Raw genomic sequence first — 23,151 nt, 5'->3', positions numbered from 1 at the left:
GCCTTGATCTACAGGGGCCAAGAAAGCAGCCCACATTTCCACCCACATACTCGATGGACATGGGTTTGGGTAGACTCCGGGAGTTGGTGATGGACAGAGAGGCCTGGTGTGCTGTAATTCATGGGGTCGCAAAGAGTCGGACATGACTGAGTGACTGAATTGAACTGAACTGAATCAGAGAACAAGAAACCTCTGCCCTTTCTCCTGATGTCAGACGTGGACAGGTGGGAACCTTGGACTTGCACCCTACATGGCAGTAACGGAGGCCTGATTAAGAAGGAATCCAATAACGTCCTTAGTCTCAAGATACAAAAGCTCAACTGTTCGAATACAGTTGAAAATCATTTATCAGACCAAAGACCAGGCAAACCTCAAAAGAAAAAAAAAATCAACAGAAGACAACAATGAGATGACACAGATATTGAAATCATTGGATGATGGTTTTTAAAAATCCAGTCCAATTGATAAAACTAAAAAATAGATTATTAGAAAACCACATGGTTCAACAATATATTGCAGATGGCAGAAGGATAAATAAGCTTGAATATAAACTAACTTTGAAAATAGAGTGAAAAGGAAATGGACATAGCTTCAAAGAACTGTGGAAAGATAGCAAAGAACTGTTGAACATGAAGTGAAAATAAAGAATGAGAGATAAAAAAATAATGGCTGAGTTCCCTGTGCCATCATTTTCTGATGGACTAAATGGAAAGGAAACCCAAAAGAAGGGGGGTATGTGTATTTGTATAGCTGATTCACTTTGATGTACAGTAGAAACTAACACGATATTGTAAAGGAAATACACTCCAAAATTATTTTTAATAAACAATGGTTGAAAATTTCTCAAACAGGGCATACGACTTAGCAACTGAACAACAACAACAACTACATGTTGAAACTGCTCAGTGAATTCCAAACAGGATGGAGCCAAAGAACTTAATGTCAAGATACATCATAATCAGTTCAGTCGCTCAATCGTTTCTGACTCTTTGCAACCCCGTGGATCGCAGCAAGCCAGACTTCCCTGTCCTTCACTAACTCCCTGAGTTTGCACAGTCATGTCCATTCTGTCGATCATGCCATCCAACCATCTCATCCTCTGATGTCCCTTCTCCTCCTGCCCTTAAACTTTTCCAACATCAGGGTCTTTTCCAATGAGTCAGCTCTTCTCATCAGGTGGCCAAAATACTGGAGCTTCAGCTTCAGCATCAGTCCTTCCAATGAATATTCAGGACTGATTACTTTTAGGATTGACTGGCTTGATCTCCTTGCAGTCTAAGGGACTCTCAGGAGTCTTCTCCAGCACCACAGTTCAAAAACATCAATTCTTTGATACTCAGCCTTCTTTGTGGTCAAGCATTCACATCCATACATGACTACTTGAAAAACCATAACTTTGACAATACGAACTTTGTTGGTAAAGTGATGTCTCTGCTTCTTAATATGCTGTCAAGGTTTTCATAGCTTTTCTTCCAAGGAGCATGTGTCTTTTAATTTCATGGGCAGTCACCATCTGCAGTGATTGTGAAGCCGAATAGAAGAAAGTCTGTCACTTTTCATTTTTGCCATGCAGTGATGGAACCCGATGCCATGATCTTCGTTTTTTGAACGTTGAGTTTTAAGTCAGCTTTTTCAATCTCCTCTTTCACCATCATCAAGAGGCTCTTCAGTTCCTCTTTGCTTTCTGCCATTAGGGTGATATCATCTGTGTATCTGAGGTTATTGGTATTTTTCCTGGTAATCTTGATTCCAGCTTGTGCTTCTTTCAGCCTGGTATTTTGATGACCTACGCTGCATATAAGTTAAATTAGCAGGGTGACAATATGCAGTCTTGACATACACCTTTCCCAATTTTGAACCAGTTTGCTGTTCCATGTCTGGTTCTAACAGTTGCTTCTTGTCCTACGTACAGTTTTCTCAGGAGGCAGGTAAGGTGGGCAAGTATTCTCATCTCTTTAAGAATTTGGTGTAGTCAATGAAACAAAAGTAGATGTCTTTCTGCAATTCCTTTGCTTTTTCTATGATCCAGCAGATGTTGTCAATTTAATCTCTAGTTCCTCTGCCTTTCTAAATTTAGCTTGTACATTTGGAAGCTCTAAATTCACATGTTGTTGAAGTTTAGTTTGAAGAATTTTGAGTATTACCTTGCTAGCATGTGAAATGAGCCCAGTTTTGTTGTGGTAGTATGAACATTCTTTGGCACTGCCCTTCTAGAGACTGGGATAAAAACTGACCTTTTCCAGTCCTATAAACACTGCTGAGTTTGAAATTTGCTGGCATATTAAGTGCAGTACTTTCACGGCATCACCTTTTAAGATTTGAAATAGCTCAGCTGGAATCCCATCACCTCAACTAGCTTTGTTTGTAATGATGCCCACTTGACTTCACACTCCAGGGTTTCTGGCTCCAGGTGAGTGATCATACCATCATGGTTATCTGGGTCATTAAGTCCTTTTTTGTACAGTTCTTCTGTATATTCTTGCCACCTCTTCTTAATATCTTCTGCTTCTCTTAGGGCCATACCGTTTCTGTCCTTTACTCTGCCCATCATCACATGAAATGTTTCCTTGCTATCTCTAATTTTCTTGAAGACATCTCTAGTCTTCCCCATTGTATTGCTTTCCTCTATTTTTTTGCATTGCTCACTTAATAAGGCTTTCATATTTCTCCTTGTTTGGAACTCTGCATTCAGATGGGTACATTTTCCCTTTTGTCCTTTGAGTTTTGCTTCTCTTCTTTTCTCAGCTATTAGTAAGGCCTTCTCAGACAGCCATTTTGCATTGTTGCATTTCTGCTTCTTGAGGATGGTTTTGCTCACTGCCTCCTGTACAAAGTTACAAACCTCCATCCATAGTTCTTCAGGCACTCTCTCAGATCTAACCCCTTGAATCTTTTTATTCCTTCCACTATATAATCATAAAGGACCTGAAAGGCCCAGTGGTTTTCCTTACTCTCTTCAATTTAAGTCTGAATTTCACAATAAGGACCTCATGATCTGAGCCACAGTCAGCTTCCAGTCATGTTTTTGCCAACTGTACAGAGCTTCTCTTTGACTGCAAGGAATATAATCAATCTGATTTCAGTATTGACCATCCTGTGATGGCCATGTGTAAAATTGCCTCTTGTGTTTTTGAATCTGGTGTTTGTATGACTCATGTCTTCTCTTGTCAAAACTCTTTTAGCCTTTCCCCTGATTCATTTTGTACTCCAAGGCCAAACTTGCCTGTTACTCCAGGTATCTCTTGATTCCTACTTTTGCATTCCAGTCCCCTATATGAAAAGGAAGTTTTTTTGTTTTGGTGTTTAGATCTAGAATGTAATGTAGGTCTTCAGAGAAGCAGTCAACTTCATATACTTTGACATTAGTGGGTGGGATATAGACTTCGATTACTGTAATTTTAAGTGACTTGCCTTGGAAATGAATGGAGATATTTCTGTCGTTTTTAAGACTGCACCCAATACTGTGTTTCAGATTCTTCTGTTGGCTCTGAGGGCTACTCAATTTCTCCTAAGCAATTCTTGCCCTTAGTAGTAGATATAATGGTCATTTGAATTAAATTTGCCCATTTCTGTCCATTTTAGTTCACTGATTCATAAATCTTGATGTCATAATCAGTACCATACTCTTATGTCTAGGGCTTTGTAGTATAGTCTGAAGTCAGGGAGTGTCATTCCTCCAGCTCCATTTTTCTTTCTCAAGATTGCTTTGGGCTATTTTGAGGCTTTTGTGTCTCCATACAAATTTTAAGGTTTTTTTTTCTAGTTTTGGGAAAAATTTCCGTTGGTAATTATATACAGACTGCATTGAATCTGTAGATTGCTTTGGGTAGTATAATCATTTTGACAATATGGATTTTTCTAATCGAAGATAATGGTATATCTTTCCATCTGTTTGTGTCATCAATTTCTTTCATTAATGTCCTGCAGTTTTCAGATTGCAGATGTTTTGTCTCCTTAGGTTTATTCCTAGGTATTTTATCCTTCTCCAAGGAAGACATGTAGATGGCCAAGACATCCATGAAAAGATGTTCATATCACTAATTATTAGAGACATTCAAATCAAAACTACAGCAAGATATCCTTTAACATGAATCAAAAGAGCTATCATTAAAAAAAATCCACAAAAAAAATACACTGGAGAGTGTGTGGAAAGAAGGTAAACATCCTACAGTTAGTTGATACAGCCGCTATGAAGAACAAGATGCACGTTCCTTTGAAAACTAAAAATAGAGCTACCTTATGACACTGCTATCTCACCCCTGGGCATGAATCTAGAGAAAAACCTGGTCTAAAAGGAAACACATACCTCAATGTTCATTGCAGCATTGTTTACAATAGTCATGACATGGAATCAACATAAATGTCCATCAACAGAGAAATGGATCAAGAAGACATGGTACATATATACAATAGAATATTACTCATCCATTAAAAAAATGAAATAATGTAATTTTCAACAATATGGATGAACCTAAAGAGTGTTATACTGAGTGAAGTTAGTCAGACAGAGAAGGAGAAAAATTGTAAGACATCCCCTATATATGGAATCTTAAAAGAAATTTTGCAAACAAACTTATTTATGGAAGAGACCCACAGACTTAGAGAAGGAATTTATGGTTGCCAGGGGAATTATGGGAGAAGAGATAGTTAGGGAATTTGGGGTGGACATGAACACACTGCTGTATTTAAAGTGGATGACCAATAAGGACCTACTGTATAGCACAGGGAATTCTGTGGAATGTAATGTAGCAGTCTGGATGTCAAGGGAGTTGGGTGAGAATGGTTACATGCATATGTGTGGCTGAGTCCCTTCTCTGTTTACCTGAAGTTAACACAAGAGTGTTAACTGGCTATACCCCAATACTAAATAAAAAGTTAAAAAAGATACATCGTAATCAAATTCCTGAAAATTATAGGAAAAAATCTCACAAGCAGCTTGATAGATATGCAATACTTATTTGGGATAAATATTATGCAGTGCTTATTTAGGAAAAAGGATTCAAGCATTGGTGGAAATTTCATCGATGACCATAGAGCCAGGAAGAAGTGAGAACATTTTTCCAATGCTGGATGAAAATAATTGTCAACTCCAAATTCTATATCTTGTAAATTATCCTTTTGAATTAAAGGGAGACAGAAAGAAATTCCTGTACAAAGGAAACAGAGAATTCTTCTCCAGCAGAACTATACTTAAGAACTTTTCAAAGGAAAGCAAAATAGAAAAAGAATTGAGATTTTAGAATGGAGATTTTTTAAAATAAGGATAAATATAATAAGAGTATGATTTCCCTGTTGATTTTATTATAATTGTGAAAAATTGTCATCTGATATGGTGCTCAGTGTATATAGAGAGAATACTAGAGACATTTATGGTAAAAATGTGGGGAGAACCAATAAATCTAAATGGAAGTAAGCATTCCACATTTCATCTGAGGTGGTAAAATGTCAGCAACAGTAGGGAGTGATAAACTACCTATGTGTATCTTAATACCTAGAGAGACTACTAAGAAAACCATGCAAAGACATATACTCAAAAACAATGCAGATCAAAGTTAAATTATTTTATAATGTTCAAAAATCCACAAGGAAGACAAGAAAAGGAAAAGGTTGAGAAATGAAGGAAATATACACAAACAAATAAGAAAATGGCAGATATTGTCCCTAATAGTTAATAAGTCACTCTAAATATAAATGACCTTAAATACATCAATTGAAAACCTGAAAATGGCAGGGTAGACATGTAAACAAGACTCAGCTGTATGTTGTCTAAAAAATAAAAAGTTGCTTCAAACATGAAAACATGTTCAAGAGGAGATTGCAAAAATTACACACCAGGAAAAAGTTAACTTGAAAAACTAGAAGTGGCTAATGTACTTCTTGATTTGGATACCCATCCTGACTGATTTCTAAACACTGAAGTGTCCCAGTACAAAGTTTCAGACTTTTTATTTTTATGTGTACACTAATTTCCTGAATGAGTTCAGATAGTTGTTGTTCAGTCACCAAGTCGTGTCCAACTCTTCATGACCCCACGGACTGCTCATGCTAGATGTCCAGGTCCCTGACCTCTCCTGGAGTTGCCCAAGTTCATGTCCATTGAATCGGTGATGTCACCCAAACATCTCATCCTCTGTCACCTTCTTCTCCATCTACTTTCAACCTTTCTCAGTTTCAAGGTCTTTTCCAATGAATCAGCTATTCACATCAGGTGGGCAGAGTACTGGAGTTTCAGCATCAGTCCTTAAAAAGAGTAGTAAAGGTTAATTTCCTGTATGATTAACTGATCTCCTTGCTTTCCAAGGGACTCTCAAGAGTCTTCTCCAGCACCACAGTTTGAAAGCATCAATTCTTCAGTGCTCTGCATTGTTTATGGTCCAGTTCTCACATCCATACATGACTACTGGAGAGACCATAGCCTTGACTATATGCAATTTTGTTGGCAAAGTGATGTCTCTGCTTTATGACACACTGTCTAGGTTTGTCATAGCTTTTCTGCCAGGAAGGAATTGTCTTCTAATTTCATGCTTGCATTCACCATCCGCAGTGATTTTTAGAGGCCAAGAAGGGGAAATTTGTCACTTTTTTTCTACTCCTCCCCCCTATTTACCATGAAGTGATTGGACCTGATTCCATAATCCTAGTTGTTTTTTATTTTTTAATATTGAGATTTAAGCCAGCTTTTTCACTCTCCTCTTTCACCCTCACTGAGAGGCTCTTTAGTTCCTCTTCACTCTCTGCCATTAGAGTCGTGTCGTTCACATATCTGAGGCTGTTGATATTTCTCCTGGCAATCTTGATTCCAGCTTATAAAAACACCTGCCTACAATTCGCATGATGTTCTCTGCATATAAGTTAAATATCAGGGTGACAATAAATAGCCTTGTCATACTCCTTTCTCAATCCTGAACTAGTCAGTTGTTCCACACAGGGTTTTAACAGTTGCTTTTGACCCGCACACAGGTTTCTCAAGAGACAGGTAAGATGATCTCTTATTCTCATCTCTTTAAGAGTTTTCCACAGTTTGTTATGACCCGCACAGTCAAAGTCTTCAGTATAGTCAATGAAACATAAGTAGATGTTTTTTGGAGTTGCCTTGCTTTCTCTATGATCCAATGCATGTTGGAAATTTGATCTTTAGTTCTTCTGCATTTTCTAAACCCAGCTTGAACATCTGGAAATTCTTGGATCACATAATGCAGAAGCTTAGCTTGGAGGATTTGGAACATAACCTTACTAGCATGGGAGATGACTGCAATTGTCTGGTGATTTGAACACTTTTTAGTACTGCTCTTCTTGGGAATTGGAATGAGGATTGACCTTTTCCAGTCCTGTGGCCACTGCTGGGTTTCCCAAATTTGCTGACATAATGAGTGCAGAACTTTAGTAGCATCATTTTGTAGGATTTTAAATAGCTTTGCTGGAACTCAGCTAGTAACCTACCTTTAAATATCATCTGCCCAAATCTATGTCAGATTCTGTGATCAGGCCCCAGCTGCCTATTTCGTGTCTCAAAGTGGAATTTCTTGGGCTGTTAAATGTAATTATGGTATCTTTTACACACTTATTATTCAGAAAACAACTGACTATCTTAATGTTTAAGACAGGAAATGTCCCATGATTCCAACTGCTCAGATCTGGTCAACACTGTCAAATAATAAACATGTTAGATTACATATTCAGACCACAAAAGAACTGGATTTTCCGCACCATTATTTTTTGCATTTAAATTATTTTAGAAAAGTTACTTCATCTTATTTTTGTGTCAATATATTTTGTTGTTAATGCATTCTCTAAATTGGGTGGAGAGGGTGAGTAAGATACTTTACCTTTGCACTGAGGTGGTTTTGTCCAAGTTCCATTTAAACATACCACATCTATCTCTCCCAAAAGGTCATAATTCCTGGTGCATTCATAATGTACTTTCTCACCACTTTGATAAATAGACTTCAGATTTTGTATAATAGTATTTTCCACTTGAGGTGGATTTACACAGGAAACATCTGAATGGAAAGAAAAAAAGTATCTCTAATATAATGATTATTATGAACAACAAGGAGGAAATAGGATGTCAAATATATTACATGGTCATTTCGATTCAGTAGTTAATCGGTCATGAAAGACTGCTAATTTTCATCAGTTTATATGTAAGGTCAAGGGAAAGGAAATAAAGCAATATTTTTTGGCATGAATTAAACTTCTATATCTTAAAACTCTCCCCTATACTTCACTAGAAAGATGATACACATTTTTTAGACCACTTAAAATGAGTTTTCCAGGAAATCTCCTTTTGAGGTTAGTAAAATAAAAGTTATAAAGTATATAAATTCAAAATGAATTTATGAAACAAAAGAAAACATAATAAAATATCATTTGACATCAAGATTTGGTTTACATTCATCCTGTTTATGAGATATAACTTAAGGCCCTTTCAGAAATTAGACACAGTAGGTACTTCTTTCTTTAAAGACCTGATCAAGAATTAACACACTTTGAAGAATTCTATAGTTGCAGGGAGAAGGTGATTGATTAAAGGATATGAACAGAACATCTGGAAAAATAACATAAAAATAAAGTGTAAATTTATAAAACTAATTTTTAATGGTATTTTGGGGCATATGCTAAGGACACCCCAGTGAATGATGTGCAATTCCTCGGTGAGATTCAGGGCATGAAGAGGCTGTAACTACAAGAGGCTGTAGCCATGAGTCTTAAACTGAAATATACACAGAATTCCTTGGGAATCATCAAAACATTGTCAGAGTCGCAGCCCCAGAGCTGTCACAGAGTCGACCACCAGATTCAACAAGTCTGAGTGAGCCTGTGAATCTGCTTGCATATCTAACAGATTACAGAATGTGCTGAGAATGCTCTGCCAGGACTTGCTTTGAGAACTATTGGGCTACAACACCACTCTGGGAACACAAGTCCATCCCTTTTTTTTTTTTTTTTTATAAATTTATTTATTTTAGTTGGGGGCTAATTACTTTACAATATTGTGATAGTTTTTGCCATACATTGACATGAATCAGCCATGGGTTTACATGTGTTCCCCTTATGTTCAGGCACAAACTGTTTTTGACCTGGCCTAAAAGTAATCTATGTCCATTTAATGATAGTGGAGGCAATTTTCTACATTATATTACTTCAGATACTTATATAAATTTTAAAATTTTACCAAAGTACCTCTGCATGCTTGCCTTCCTATCCATTTGTTCTTAATACACTGTATGGTATTAGATCCATCCAACTGATAATATGAGAGACACTTAAAAGCGACTTGTTCTCCTGACCTATAGAAATCCTTCTCCTGATCTATGAGTACAGCATCATCAAAGGTGGGCAAGTTAACACAATTTGTGCCTGAAAGAAAAAAGAATATGCATTTGTTTAGTACATCTTTAAAGATTCATAGCGACCACTGATTATATTCCAGAAAGTAAATAATTCCATATCAAACCAATGAATATTGTACAGCATTTCTCTTATACCTTGAGGAAAGAGTCAGAAATCTTGATTTAATCACACTATCTCTATTATTATCAAAAATACAACATGGGAACGGTGACATTCTAAGAGGTAGAGCTGCATACTTCTCAAATTTAAATTCTCTTCTCCCATGATATCCCATGTAAAATATGAATGTTTCTATTTTTGCTTTTATCAACATATGTTACCTTAAGTTATGTTAAATGTCTTAGAAAATTGCATATTACAAGGAAATGATTGACAAATTAACAGCAAATTGAGTAGTGATAAGAGCAGAGTTCAGCCATAGTACAGGAACAGAGACCAGAAATCTGTGATGTATATTGGAGGATGTTCAAACTACACCCAAGATGATGTGAAACTGAGATAATTTAGTTAGTGTTATCATATTTCCAACCTCCATTGGATCACAGAAAAAGCAAGGGAATTCCAGAAAAACATCTACTTCTGCTTCATTGACTATGCTAAAGCCCTTGATTGTGTAGATCACAACAAACTGTGAAAAATTCTTGAAGAGATGGGAATACCAGACCACCTTACCTTCCTCCTGAGAAAACTCTATGCAGGTGAATAAGTAATAGTTAGATCCATACATGGACAATTGACTGGGTCAAAATTGGAAAAAGAGTACTTCAAGGGTGTATATTGTCATTCTGCTTGTTTAACTTATATGCAGAGTACATCATGCAAAATGCCTGGCTGGATGAAGCTCAAGCTGGCATCAAGATTGCCAGGAGAAATGCCAATAACCTCAGCTATGCCTCAGATGACACCACCTTAATGGCAGAAAGTAAAGAGGAACTAAAGAGGCTCTTGGTGAAGGTGAAAGAAGAGACTGAAAATGCTGGCTTAGAACTCAACACTCAAAAAATGAAGATCATGGCATCTGGTCCCATCACTGCATGGCAAATAGATGGGGGAAAATGGAAACAGTGAGAGACTTCATTTTCTTGGGTTCTAAAATCACTGCAGATGGTGACTGCAGCCATGAAATTAAAAGATGCTTGCTCCTTGGAGGAAAAGCTATGACAAACCTTGAGAGCATATTAAAAAGCAGAGCCATCACCTTGCCAACAAAGGTCCCCCCAGTCAAAGCTATGACTTTTCCAGTAGTCATGTATGAATTTGAGAGTTTGCCAATAAAGAAGCCTGAGTTACAAAGAATTGATACTTTCGAACTGCGGTGCTGGAGAAGACTCTTGAGAGTCCCTTGCACTGCAAGACCAAACCAGTCAATCCTAAAAGAAATCAACCCTGAATATTCATTGGAAGGACTGATGCTGAAGCTGAAGCGCCAATAGTCTGGTCACCTGATTAAAGTGAAAGTGAAACTGAGTGAAATCGCTCAGTCATGTCCGACTCTTTGCGACCCCATGGACTGGAGCTTACCAGGCTCCTCCGTCCATGGGATTTTCCAGGCAAGAATACTGGAGTGTGTTTCCATTTCCTTCTCCAGAGGAATTTCTCAACCCAGGGATCGAACCCAGGTCTCCCACATTGTAGGCAGATGCTTTACCATCTGAGTCAGCAGGGAAGTCACCTAATACAAAGACTTATTGGAAAAGACCCTGATGCTGGGAAAGATTGAGGGTAGGAGGAGAAGGGGACGACAAACGATGAAATGGTTGAATGGCATCACCAATTCAATGGACATGAGTTTAAGCAAACTCCAGGAGACAGTGAAGGACAGGGACAGCTGGCTTGCTACAGTCCATGGGGTCACAAAGAGTCAGAAACGACTGAATGACTGAACTGCAATAACAAATCAAACTTTTATTTCTAGAGTTATTAATTCTCTACCATAATTCAGAACTTTCCATAGATAACTTGTTAAATTCTAGAATTATCCATAGTTTCATATTTGTGCTGTTTATGCTTTGAATTAAAAGATATTTGTCAGCTTTAGAATAAAAGTAAAAACACTATACTTATGCAATCTTGCGGACGAGACCATTTCCCTCCTAAACATCTCATAGATGCAGGTCCATCAGTTTCAAACCCTTCATCACAGTAGTAAGTAACTTCTTCTCCATATTGATAACTGTCTTTCTTGTGAGATACAACACCATTCAGAATATAAGGTGGAAGCCCACAAGGAAGTCCTGGGAAGAAATGAAAGAATGATTTCATGTTTTGCTAACTTTGAAATTTAATTTGATGTACTGGTCAACATATTTGCTAATTTTACTTGAAAATAATAAATGATTATACAGGAACTTCCATGACATGGGAGGAAAGTGCACAAATTTTTCCTAAAATCACCAATCTGGTGTGTGTCCAGCTGTCCACTTGAGCAAGAACTTGAAACTGAAATTACCAATATATGAAAGAAACCATCAGTGCTCTCTAACCAATCATGAGTAATAAAAGAAAAACACATTGAGACTCCACATATCATTTTAGGAAAAGTATTATATATTGTAAGAAATTAAAAAGGACATTTTAGGGAAGACATAGGACATATTTTTGAAACTTGAATAGGTAGGAATATAAATAGATTTACTAATATGAATAGTTAGGCTTAATTTTATTGCACATCCAGTGTTAAGACAAAATAATTGCCAGATTGAAAAGTGATTTTATATAGAACATACAAAATTATTAATAACAAAAATGATCAATTTTATATGTCAAATTTGATTTAACAAACAAATATATACATTTTATTTTAATGCATAAATGACCCGTAAATAGATGAGTTACCTGATGTATTAAGAAATCTAAGGATCAAGTTTCATGACTTTGATGACAATTGATTAGTTTAAAGAATGGTACTGAAAATAGAGTTTGGTTTGCCTACTGTCTAACCTACACACTGAGGTGGAGAGCTCCACTTTCCCATTTGGCATATTATCACATTATTTTCAGATATCTCGAAGCCTTCTTCACAAGTATAACTTAACTTCATGCCATGTGCATACAGCCTTTGTTCATGTATTTCTCTCCTTTCTTCAGCAGAGCTAGATGAGTTAATGGTTCCATGGTCTATTTGAGGTGGTTGAAAACATCCAATTTTTTCTATATGAAGTACAGAGGTCAAAGAGTAAAGTACAAATATAATCTTTAAATTGAAAATATTAATACAATCAAATATTACTTTGGATTTTAAAATAAGAATTAAAAAAAAAAAGAATACTCGGAACAAGTTAAAGGATTTTAAAACTGACAATTATTTGAAACTTGCAAGCTATTTGTCTCCATAAACACTATGCTACTACTAGTTGTTCAATATACCCCTTCATCATTTTTAAAATTAATTTTTATTGAAATGTTGGATGTATAACAATATGTTAGCTTCAAATGTGCTACACAATGATTTTACTTTTACATACATTATAAAATGACTACCAGTATGTCTAGTAACAATCTGTCCCTAACAAATTTATTACAATATTGTTGACCATATTCTGTATGCTGTATAATACATTCCCCTGGCTTCTTTATTACATAACGGGAGTTTGTACTTCAAAATCCCTTGTATCTACCTTGCCAACCCCCTCCTCCTTTCTTGCAACAACTCATTAATTTTTTGTATTCGTATCAGCCTGTTTTCCTTTGATTTTTTTCATTTTTAGATCCCACAAATAAGTGAAATCATGTGGCATTTGTCTTTTTCTATCTTACCTACTTCATTTAGAATAATACATCCTGGACACATCCATGTTGCTGCAAATGAAAATGTTTTATATTTTATGGCTTGGTTATAGTTCATATTGTGTGTATATGTACAAAACATCTTCTTTATCTACTTATCTATCAGTGGACCTTTTAGGTTGCTTCTAAATCCTGGTTTTTGTATATAATACTGCAATGAACATTGGAGTACATATATCTCTTTAAATTAGTGTTTTTGTTTCCTTGGAATAAATACCCAGTAGTGGAATTACTGGATCATACGGCAGTTCTATTTTTAATTTTTAAAGGAAACTCCATCCTCTTTTCCATAGCAACTCTGCCAGTTTATAATCCCACCAACACTGCACAAAGATTCCCTTTTCTCCACGTCTTTGACAACACTTGATGTTGTCCTTTTCATGATAGCCATTATGACAGGTGTGAAGAGACATCACACTATGGTTGCAATATGTTTTTCCTGGACACAGTAGTCTTGGCTGCAAGTTTTTTTTCTTTCATCACTTTGTATATGTTGTGCCAGTCCTTGTGACCAAAAAAAGATTGTTCAGAAGCTGCTGATACTTGTCAGGATATCCTTGTAGGTAACTACTGCCTTTTCTCGTGAAGGAGAAGAGGGTGACAGAGGATGAGATGGTTGGATGGCAACACCAATTCAATGGACATGAACTTGGGCAAACTCTGGGAGATGGTGAGAGACAGGGAAGCCTGGCCTGTTGCAGTGAGGTCATGAAGTGTTGGACATGACTTGGCAATAGAACAACAACTTTTTAAAAGTTAATTAATTTATTTTAATTGGAGGCTTACTACTTTACAATATCGTGGAGTTTTTTTTTGCCGTACTTGACACGAATCAGCCATGGGTATACATGTGTCCCCCATCCCGAAGCCCCCTCCCACCTCACTCCCTATTCCATCACCTTGGTTGTCCCAGTGAACCGGCTTTGAGGGCCCTGTTTCATGCATGTAATTTGGACTGGTGATCTATTTCACATATGGTATTATACATGTTTCAATGCTATTCTCTCAAATCATCCCACCCTCGTCTTCTCCCACAAAGTCCAAAAGTCTGTTCTTTATATCTGTGTCTCTTTTGCTGTCTCACATATAGGGTCGTGGTGATCATCTTTCTAAATTCCATATATATGCATTAATATACTGTATTGGTGTTTTTCTTTCTGAGTTACATCACTGTATAATAGGCTCCAGGTTCATCCACCTCATTAGAACTGATTCAAATGCGTTCTTTTTAATACCTGGGTAATATTTCTTTGTGTATATGTACCACAGCTTTCTTATCCATTCATCTGTCATTGGACATCTAGGTTGCTTCCATGTCCTAGCTATTGTAAACAGTGCTACGATGAACATTGCGGTACACGCGTTTCTTTCAGTTCTGGTTTCCTCAGTGTGTATGCCTAGCAGTGGGATTGCTGGGTTGTATGGCAGCTCTATTTTCAGATTTGTAAAAAATCTCCACACTGTTTTCCATAGCGGGTGTAATAGTTTGCATTCCTACCAACAGTGTAAGAGGGTTCCCTTTTCTCCATACCCTCTTCAGCATTTATTGTTTGTAGACTTTTGTTAGCAGCCATTGTGACCAGCATGAGACGGTACCTCACCGTGGTTTTGATTTGCATTACCCAAGGCCCAAGGTAAGACAAACCCAAGTAAGACGGTAAGTGTTGCGAGAGGGCATCAGGGGGCAGACACACTAAAATTAAAACTACAGAAAACTAGCTAATCTGATCACACGGACCACAGCCTTGTCTATCTCAATGAAACAGCCATGCCGTGTGGGGCCACCCAAGATGGATGGGTCATGGTGGAGAGGTCTGACAGATTGTGGTCCACTGGAGAAGGGCATGGCAAACCACTTCAGTATTCTTGCCTTGAGAACCCCATGAACAGTATGAAAAGGCAAAAGGATAGGACACTGAAAGATGAACCCACCAGGTCAGTAGGTGCCCAATATGCTAATGGAGATCAGTGGAGAAATAACTCCAGAAAGAATGATGGGATGGAGCCAAAGCAAAAACGATACTCAACTGTGGATGTGACTGGTGATAGACGCAAAGTCCGATGCTGTAAAGAGCAATATTGCATAGGAACCTGGAATGTTAGGTCCATGAATCAAGGCAAATTGGAAGTGGTCAAACAGGAGATGGCAAGAGTGAACGTTGACATTCTAGGAATCAGCGAACTAAGATGGACTGGAATGGGTGAATTTAACTCGGATGACCATTATATCTACTACTGTGGGCAAGAATCCCTTAGAAGAAATGGAGTAGCCATCATGGTCAACAAAAGAGTCTGAAATGCAGTACTTGGATGCAATCTCAAAAACGACAGAATGATCTCTGTTTGTATCCAAGGCAAACCATTCAATATCACGGTAATTCAAGCCTATGCCCCGACAATTAACGCCGAAGAAGCTGAAGTTGAACGGTTCTATGAAGACCTACAAGACCTTATAGAACTAACACCCAAAAAAGATGTCCTTTTCATTATAGGGGACTGGAATGCAAAAGTAGGAAGTCAAGAAACACCTGGCGTAACAGGCAAATTTGGCCTTGGAGTACAGAATGAAGCAGGGCAAAGGCTAATAGAGTTTTGCCACGAGAACGCACTGGTAATAGCAAACACCCTATTCCAACAACACAAGAGAAGACGCTACACGTGGACATCACCAGATGGTCAACACCAAAATCAGATTGATTATATTCTTTGCAGCCAAAGATGGAGAAGCTCTATACAGTCAGAAAAAACAAGACCAGGAGCAGACTGTGGCTCAGATCATGAACTGCTTATTGTGAAATTCAGACTTAAATTGAAGAAAGTAGGGAAAACCACTAGACCATTCAGGTATGACCTAGATCAAATCCCTTATGAGTATACAGTGGAAGTGACAAATAGATTTAAGGGACTAGACCTGATAGACAGAGTGCCTGATGAACTATGGACAGCGGTTCGTGATATTGTACAGGAGACAGGGATCAAGAAAATCCCCATGGAAAAGAAATGCAAAAAAGCAAAATGGCTGTCTGAGGAGGCCTTACAGATAGCTGGGAAGAGAAGAGTAGCGAAAAGCAAAGGAGAAAAGGAAAGATATTCTCATCTGAATGCAGAGTTCCAAAGAATAGCAAGGAGAGATAAGAAAGACTTCCTCAGCGATCAGTGCAAACAAATAGAGGAAGACAACAGATTGGGAAAGACTAGAGATCTCTTCAAGAAAATTAGAGATACCAAAGGAACATTTCATGCAAAGATAGGCTCAATAAAGGACAGAAATGGTATGGGCCTAACAGAAGCAGAAGATATTAAGAAGAGGTGGCAAGAATGCACAGAAGAACTATACAAAAAAGATCTTCACGACCCAGATAATCACGATGGTGTGATCACTCACCTAGAGCCAGACATCCTGGAATGGGAAGTCAAGTGGGCCTTAGAAAGCATCACTACGAACAAAGCTAGTGGAAGTGATGGAATTCCAGTTGAGCTATTTCAAATCCTCAAAGGTGATGCTGTGAAAGTGCTGCACTCGATATGCCAGCAAATTTGGAAAACTCAGCAGTGGCCACAGGACTGGAAAAGGTCAGTTTTCGTTCCAATCCCAAAGAAAGGCAATGCCAAAGAATGCTCAAACTACCGCACAATTGCATTCATCTCACATGCTAGTAAAGTAATGCTCAAAATTCTCCAAGCCAGGCTTCAATAGTACATGAACCGTGAACTTCCAGATGTTCAAGCTGGTTTTAGAAAAGGCAGAGGAACCAGAGATCAAATTGCCAATATCCGCTGGATCATCGAAAAAGCAAGATAGTTCCAGAAAAACATCTATTTCTGCTTTATTGATTATGCCAAAGCCTTTGACTGTGTGGATCACAGTAAACTGTGGAAAATTCTGAAAGAGATGGGAATACCAGACCATGTGACCTGTCTCTTGAGAAACCTGTGTGCAGGTCAGGAAGCAACAGTTGGAACTGGACATGGAACAACAGACTGGTTCCAAATAGGAAAAGGAGTCCGTCAAGGCTGTATATTGTCACCCCGCTTATTTAACTTATATGCAGAGTACATCATGAGAAACGCTGGGCTGGCAGAAACACAAGCTGGAATCAAGATTGCCGGGAGAAATATCAATAACCTCAGATATGCGGAGGACACCACCCTTATGGCAGAAAGTGAAGAAGAACTAAAGAGCCTCTTGATGAAGGTGAAGGAGGAGAGTGAAAAAGTTGGCTTAAAGCTCAACGTTCAGAAAACTAAGATCATGGCATCTGGTCCCATCACTCCATGGGAAATAGATGGGGAAACAGTGGAAACAGTGTCAGACTTTACTTTTTTGGGCTCCAGAATCACTGCTGATGGTGACTGCAGCCATGAAATTAAAAGACGCTTACTCCTTGGAAGGAAGGTTATGGCCAACCTAGATAGCATGTTTAAAAGCAGAGACATTACTTTGCCAACAAAAGTCCGTCTAGCCAAGGCTGTAGTTTTTCCAGTTGTCATGTATGGATGTGAGTGTTGGACGGTGAAGAAAGCTGAACACCGCAGAATTGATGCTTTTGAACTGTGGTGTTGGAGAAGACTCTTCAGAGTCCCTTGGACTGCAAGGAGATCCAATCAACCCATCCTAAAAGAGATCAATCCTGGGTGTTCATTGGAAGGGCTGATGTTGAAGCTGAAGCTCCAATACTTTGGCCACCTCACGCGAAGCGTTGACTCATTGGAAAAGACTCTAATGCTGGGTAGGATTGGGGGTGGGAGGAGAAGGGGATGACAGAGGATGAGATGGTTGGATGGCATCACCGACTCGATGACCACGGGTTTGGGTAGACTCCGGGAGTTGGTGATGGACAGAGAGGCCTGGCGTGCTGCAATTCATGGGGTCGCAGAGAGTCGGACACGACTGAGCGACTGAACTGAACTGAACTGATAATGAGTGATGTTGAGCATCTTTTCATGTGCTTGTTAGCCATCTGTGTCACTTCTTTGGAGAAATGTCTGTTTAGTTTTTGGCCCATTTTTGGATTAGGTCGTTTATTTTTCTGGTATTGAGCTGCATGAGTTGTTTGTAAATTTTTGAGATTAGTTCTTTGTCAGTTGCTTCATTTGCTATTATTTAATCCTACTCTGAAGGCTTTCTTTTCACCTTGATTACAGTTTCCTTCAATGCACAAAATCTTTTAAGTTTAATTAGGTCCAATTTGTTTATTTTTGCTTTTATTTATTCTGGAAAGTGGGTCATAGAGAATCTGCTTTATCTGATTTATGTTAGAGAGTGTTTTGTGTATGTTTTTCTCTAGGAGTTTTGTAGTTTCTGTTCTTACATTTAGATCTTTAATCCATTTTGAGTTTATTTTTGTGTATGGGATTAGAAAGTGTTCTAGTTTCATTCTTTTACAGGTGGTTGACCAGTTTTCCCCAGACCACTTGTTAAAGAGATTGTCTTTTCTCCATTGTATATTCTTGCCTCCTTTGTCAAAGATAAGGTGTCTATAGGTGTTTGGATTTATCTCTGGGCTTTCTATTTTGTTCCATTGATCTATATTTCTGTCTTTGTTGTAGTACCATACTGTCTTGATGACTGTAGCTTTGTAGTATAGTCTGAAGTCAAGCATGCTGATTCCTCCAGTTCCATTCTTCTTTCTCAAGATTGCTTTGGCTATTTGCAGTTCTTTTGTATTTCCATACAAGTTGTTAAATTATTTGTTCTAGTTCTGTTAAAAATGCCATTGGAGCTTGATAGGGATTGCATTGAATGTATAGATTGCTTTTGGTAGTATACTCGTTTTCACTATGGTGATTTTTCTGATCTATGAACACAGTGTATTTCTCCATCTATTTGTGCCATTTTTTATTTCTTTCATAGTGTTTTATAGCTTTCTATATATAGGTATTTTGTTTCTTTAGGTAGACTTCTAAGTATTTTATTCTTTTCATTGCAGTGGTGAATGGGATAGTTTCCTTTATTTCTCTTTCTGTTTTCTCATTGTTAATGTATAGGAATGCAAGGAATATCTGTGTATTAATTTATATCCTGAAACTTTACTATATTCATTGATTAGATCTGGCAATTTTCTGGTGATGTCTTTAGGGTTTTCTATGTAGAGGATCATGTCATCTGCAAACAGTGAGAGTTTTATTTCTTCTTTTCCAATCTGGATTCCTTTTATTTCCTTTTCTTCTGTGATTGCTATGGCTAAAACTTCCAAAACTGTGTTGAATAGTAGTGGTGAGAGTGGGCACCCTTGTCTTGTTCCTGATCTTAGGGGGAATGCTTTCAATTTTTCACCATTGAAGATAATGTTTTCCCTGGGTTTATCATATATGGCTTTTATCATGTTGAGGTATGTTCCTCTTATGCATGCTTTCTGGAGAGTTTTTATCATAAATGGATGCTGAATTTTGTAAAAGGCTTTCTTTGCATCTATTGAGATAATCATATGGTTTTTATCTTTTAATTTGTTAATGTGGTGTATCACATTGATTGATTTGCAAATATTGAAGAATCCTTGCATCCCTGGGATAAAGCCCAATTGTTCATGATGTATGATCTTTTTAATATGTTGCTGGATTCTGTTTGTTAGAGTTTTGTTGAAGAATTTATTGTCTATGTTCATCAGTGATATTGGCCTGTAGTTTTCTTTTTCTGTGGCATCTTTGTCTGGTTTTGGAATTAGGGTAATGGTGCCCTCATAGAATTAATTTGGGAGTTTATCTTCCTCTGCAATTTTCTAGAAGAATTTGAGTAGGATAGGTGTTAACTCTTCTCTAAATTTTTGGCAGAATTCACCTGTGAAGCCGTCTGGTCCTTGGATTTTGTCTGTTGAAAGATTTTTTATTCCATTTTCTATTTCTGTGCTTGTGATGGGTCTGTTAAGACTTTCTATTTCTTCCTGGTTCAGTTTTGAAAGGTTATACTTTGCTAAGAATTCATCTATTTCTTCCAAGTTGTCCATTTTATTGGCATATAGTTGCTAATAGTAGTCTATTATTATCCTTTGTATTTCTGTGTTGTCTGTTGTGATTTCTCCATTTTCATTTCTAATTTTGTTGATTTGAGTCTTCTCCCTTTCTTTTTTTCCCTTGATGAGTCCTGCTAATTGTTTGTCTGTTTTATTTATCTTCACAAAGAACCAACTTGTAGTTTTGCTGATTTTTGCTATAGTCTCCTTTGTCTGTTTGGTTTTTTTTCATTTATTTCTGCCCTAATTTTTATGATTTCTTTCCTTCTACTAGCACTAGGGTTCTGCATTTCTTCTTTTTCTAGTTGCTTTAGGTGTAAAGCTAGGTTATTTATTTAACTTTTCTCTTGCTTCTTGAGCTAAGTTGTAATGCTATGAACCTTCACCTTAGCACTACTTTTACTGAATCCCATAGGTTTTGGGTTGTTGTGTTTTCATTTTTATTTGTTTCTATGCATATTTTTATTTCCTTTTTGATTTCTTCCATGATTTGTTGGTTATTCAGAAGCATGTCAATAGCCTCCATATGTTGATATTTTTAATAGTTTTTGTCCTGCAGTTGACATCTAATCTTTGTGCATTGTGATCAGAAAAAATTCTTGAAATGATTTCAGTTTTTTTGAATTTTCTAATGCTAGATTTCTGGCTCAGGATGTCATCTGTCCTGGAAAATGTTCTGTCTTCTCTTGAGAAAAAGGTGAAATTCATTGTTTTGGGGTGAAATGTCCAATAGATATTAATTGGGTCTAAGTGTTCCATTGTATCATTTAAAGTTTGTGTTTCCTGATAATTTTCTCTTTAGTTTATCTAACTATATGTGTGACTGGGGTATTAAAGTCTCCCACTATTATTGTGGTACTGTTAATACCCCCTTTCATACTTGTTAGCGTTTGCCTTATGTATTGAGGTGCTCCTGTGTCGAGTGAATACACACTTATAATTGTGATATCTTCTTCTTGGATTGATCCTTTGATCTTTATCTAATGTCTTTCATCGTATTTTTTCATGGTCTTTATTTCAAAGTCTATTTTACCTGGCATGAGTATTGCTACTCCTGCTTTCTTTTGTTTTCCATTTGCATGAAATATCTTTTCCAGCCCTTCACTTTCAGTCTGTATGTTTCCCTTGGTTTGAAGTGGGTCTCTTGTTGGCAGCATATATAAGGGCCTTATTTTTTTATCCATTCAGCCAGTCTTTGTCTTTTGGTTGGGTCATTCAACCCATTTACATTTAAGGTAATTATTGATAAATATGATCCCATTGCCATTTACTTTGGAACAACAACATTTTTAGTTTTTTCCATTAAATGATAACGTGTCCTTGTATGGACATCTTCAGGTTCATCTCTTTTGGGGACTGTCTGCTTTCAAGATCTGAATGTCTATTTCCTTCCCTAGGTTAGAAAAATTTAGCTATTATTTCTTCAAATAAGTCTCTGTCTCTCTCTATTTTAGATCCCTATAATGAGAACAGTACTGCACTTGATGTTGTCCCAGATGTGTGTTAACCTATCCTCATTTTTAAAATTCCTTTTTCTTTTACCTGTGCTGTTTGGAAAGTTTCTACTACCCTGTCTTCCAGATCTCTGATCCATTCTTCTGAATCCTCTAATCTACTATTGATTTTCTCTAGTGTATGTTTCATTTCAGCTGTTGTATCCTTCAGCACTGTTTAGTTCATCTTTATATTTTCTTATTCTTAAAACTCTTTTTTCATCCATTCTTCTCTAGAGTCCATTGGACATCTTTATGGCCATTACCTTGCATGCTTTATTGGGTAGATTGCTTACCTTAACTTTGTTTAGTGACTTTTCTGAGATTTTTGTCTGGTTCCTTCATTTGGAATGTATTTCTCTGTCTCATGATTTTACCTAACTCTGTGTTTACTTCTAACAGTTAGGTGTATTCCTGATCTTAGAGAAGTGGTCTTATGTAGGAGAAGTCTATGGGGCCCAGCAGAATGCTCCCTTCTGTAGGATCTATGCAGCAGATCTAGATGCTGTAGGGGTGCCCTTCTGTTGTGTCAATGCCAACTACTCTGGGTGCACTGGTAGGCAAGGGTCACAACTCCTCCCCAGGTGGCTGCCAGACCCTGCCTCATATGGTGGCTGCCAGCTCACACATAGGGAGGATGAAGTGTTAATGGAGCTGGCTTCAGGGCCTAAGTGTACTTGGGCTGGTGATATCACACCCAAGAGCAGGGTGAGATGCAGGTGTAACAACTGTGGAGCCCAGTGGAGTCTGGGGTTGGTGCTGTCATACTGGTGAGTTATTAGGCCTCTGGTGCTAGTAAGCTATGTACGTGTGTGTTAGGGAGAACTCTGAAGTGGCACTTGTCTCTCATGATGGCTGGCACCAGCATCTATGATCCAAATTGTCTCCTACCTCTCTAGGAGGTTCACAAAGAAAAGCAAATTAGTCTAACCCAAGCTTGTTTCCCATTGATGCCTCTTTGCTGGGACACAGAGTATGTGAGATTTTTGTGTGCCTTTAAAGAACAGAAGCTCGGTTTCCTGAAGCCCTCTGGCTTTCTTGTGCACAAGTTACACTGGACTTCTAAGACAGAATTTCTGAGGGGTAGTCTTTCAGGACCATGACTCCCAGGCTGGGCAGCCCAGTTGTCCCTTCATCCTTGTCCTTTTGATCATTAAGAATAAAATTTGCATAAATATAAATTTTACCTGTTATTTACTCAGTAGCCCAAAGAGTTTATCTGTGTTTCACATCAGAAGTGAAAGAGTGTTCATCAATTCATAAACTGAAACTGTGATTTACTGTTTCAAGATAAACTGAAAGAGACAGAGAGGACTTCATCTTGTTGATCCATACAAAGCTTGTGTGCACGCTCAGTCACTCAGTCATGTCCAACTCTTTGCGACCCCATGGACTGTAGCCCACCAGATTCCTCCGTCCATGGAAATTCCCCGTCAAGAACACTGGAGTGAGTTGCCATTCCCTCCTCCAGGGGATCTTCCTCATTCAGCGGTCAAACCCGTATATCCTGCATCTCCTGCATTGCAGGAGGTTATTTTACCACTGAGCCACCACGTCAGGATACAAAG

The 23,151-nt window shown here is 37.8% G+C and overlaps 1 protein-coding gene across 1 annotated transcript in view; it reads right to left on the bottom strand.

The window, feature by feature from the left end:
* The window catches only part of LOC145505195 (complement factor H-like), a 76,980-nt gene that overhangs the window by 5,787 nt on the left and 48,042 nt on the right, over positions 1-23,151 (bottom strand). Inside the window, 4 exon segments of the mRNA XM_081486973.1 lie at positions 7,827-8,000; positions 9,184-9,360; positions 11,415-11,588; positions 12,295-12,504. Of these exon segments, the coding sequence (XP_081343099.1) occupies positions 7,827-8,000; positions 9,184-9,360; positions 11,415-11,588; positions 12,295-12,504 (735 nt within the window).

This window comes from Giraffa tippelskirchi, chromosome 5 (genome assembly GCF_054371585.1).
Source record: "Giraffa tippelskirchi isolate mGirTip1 chromosome 5, T2T-mGirTip1v1.2.pri, whole genome shotgun sequence".
NCBI lineage: Eukaryota > Metazoa > Chordata > Mammalia > Artiodactyla > Giraffidae > Giraffa > Giraffa tippelskirchi.
Note: the sequence above shows the minus strand (reverse complement) of the source record. Positions and strands in the feature narration are given on the sequence as shown.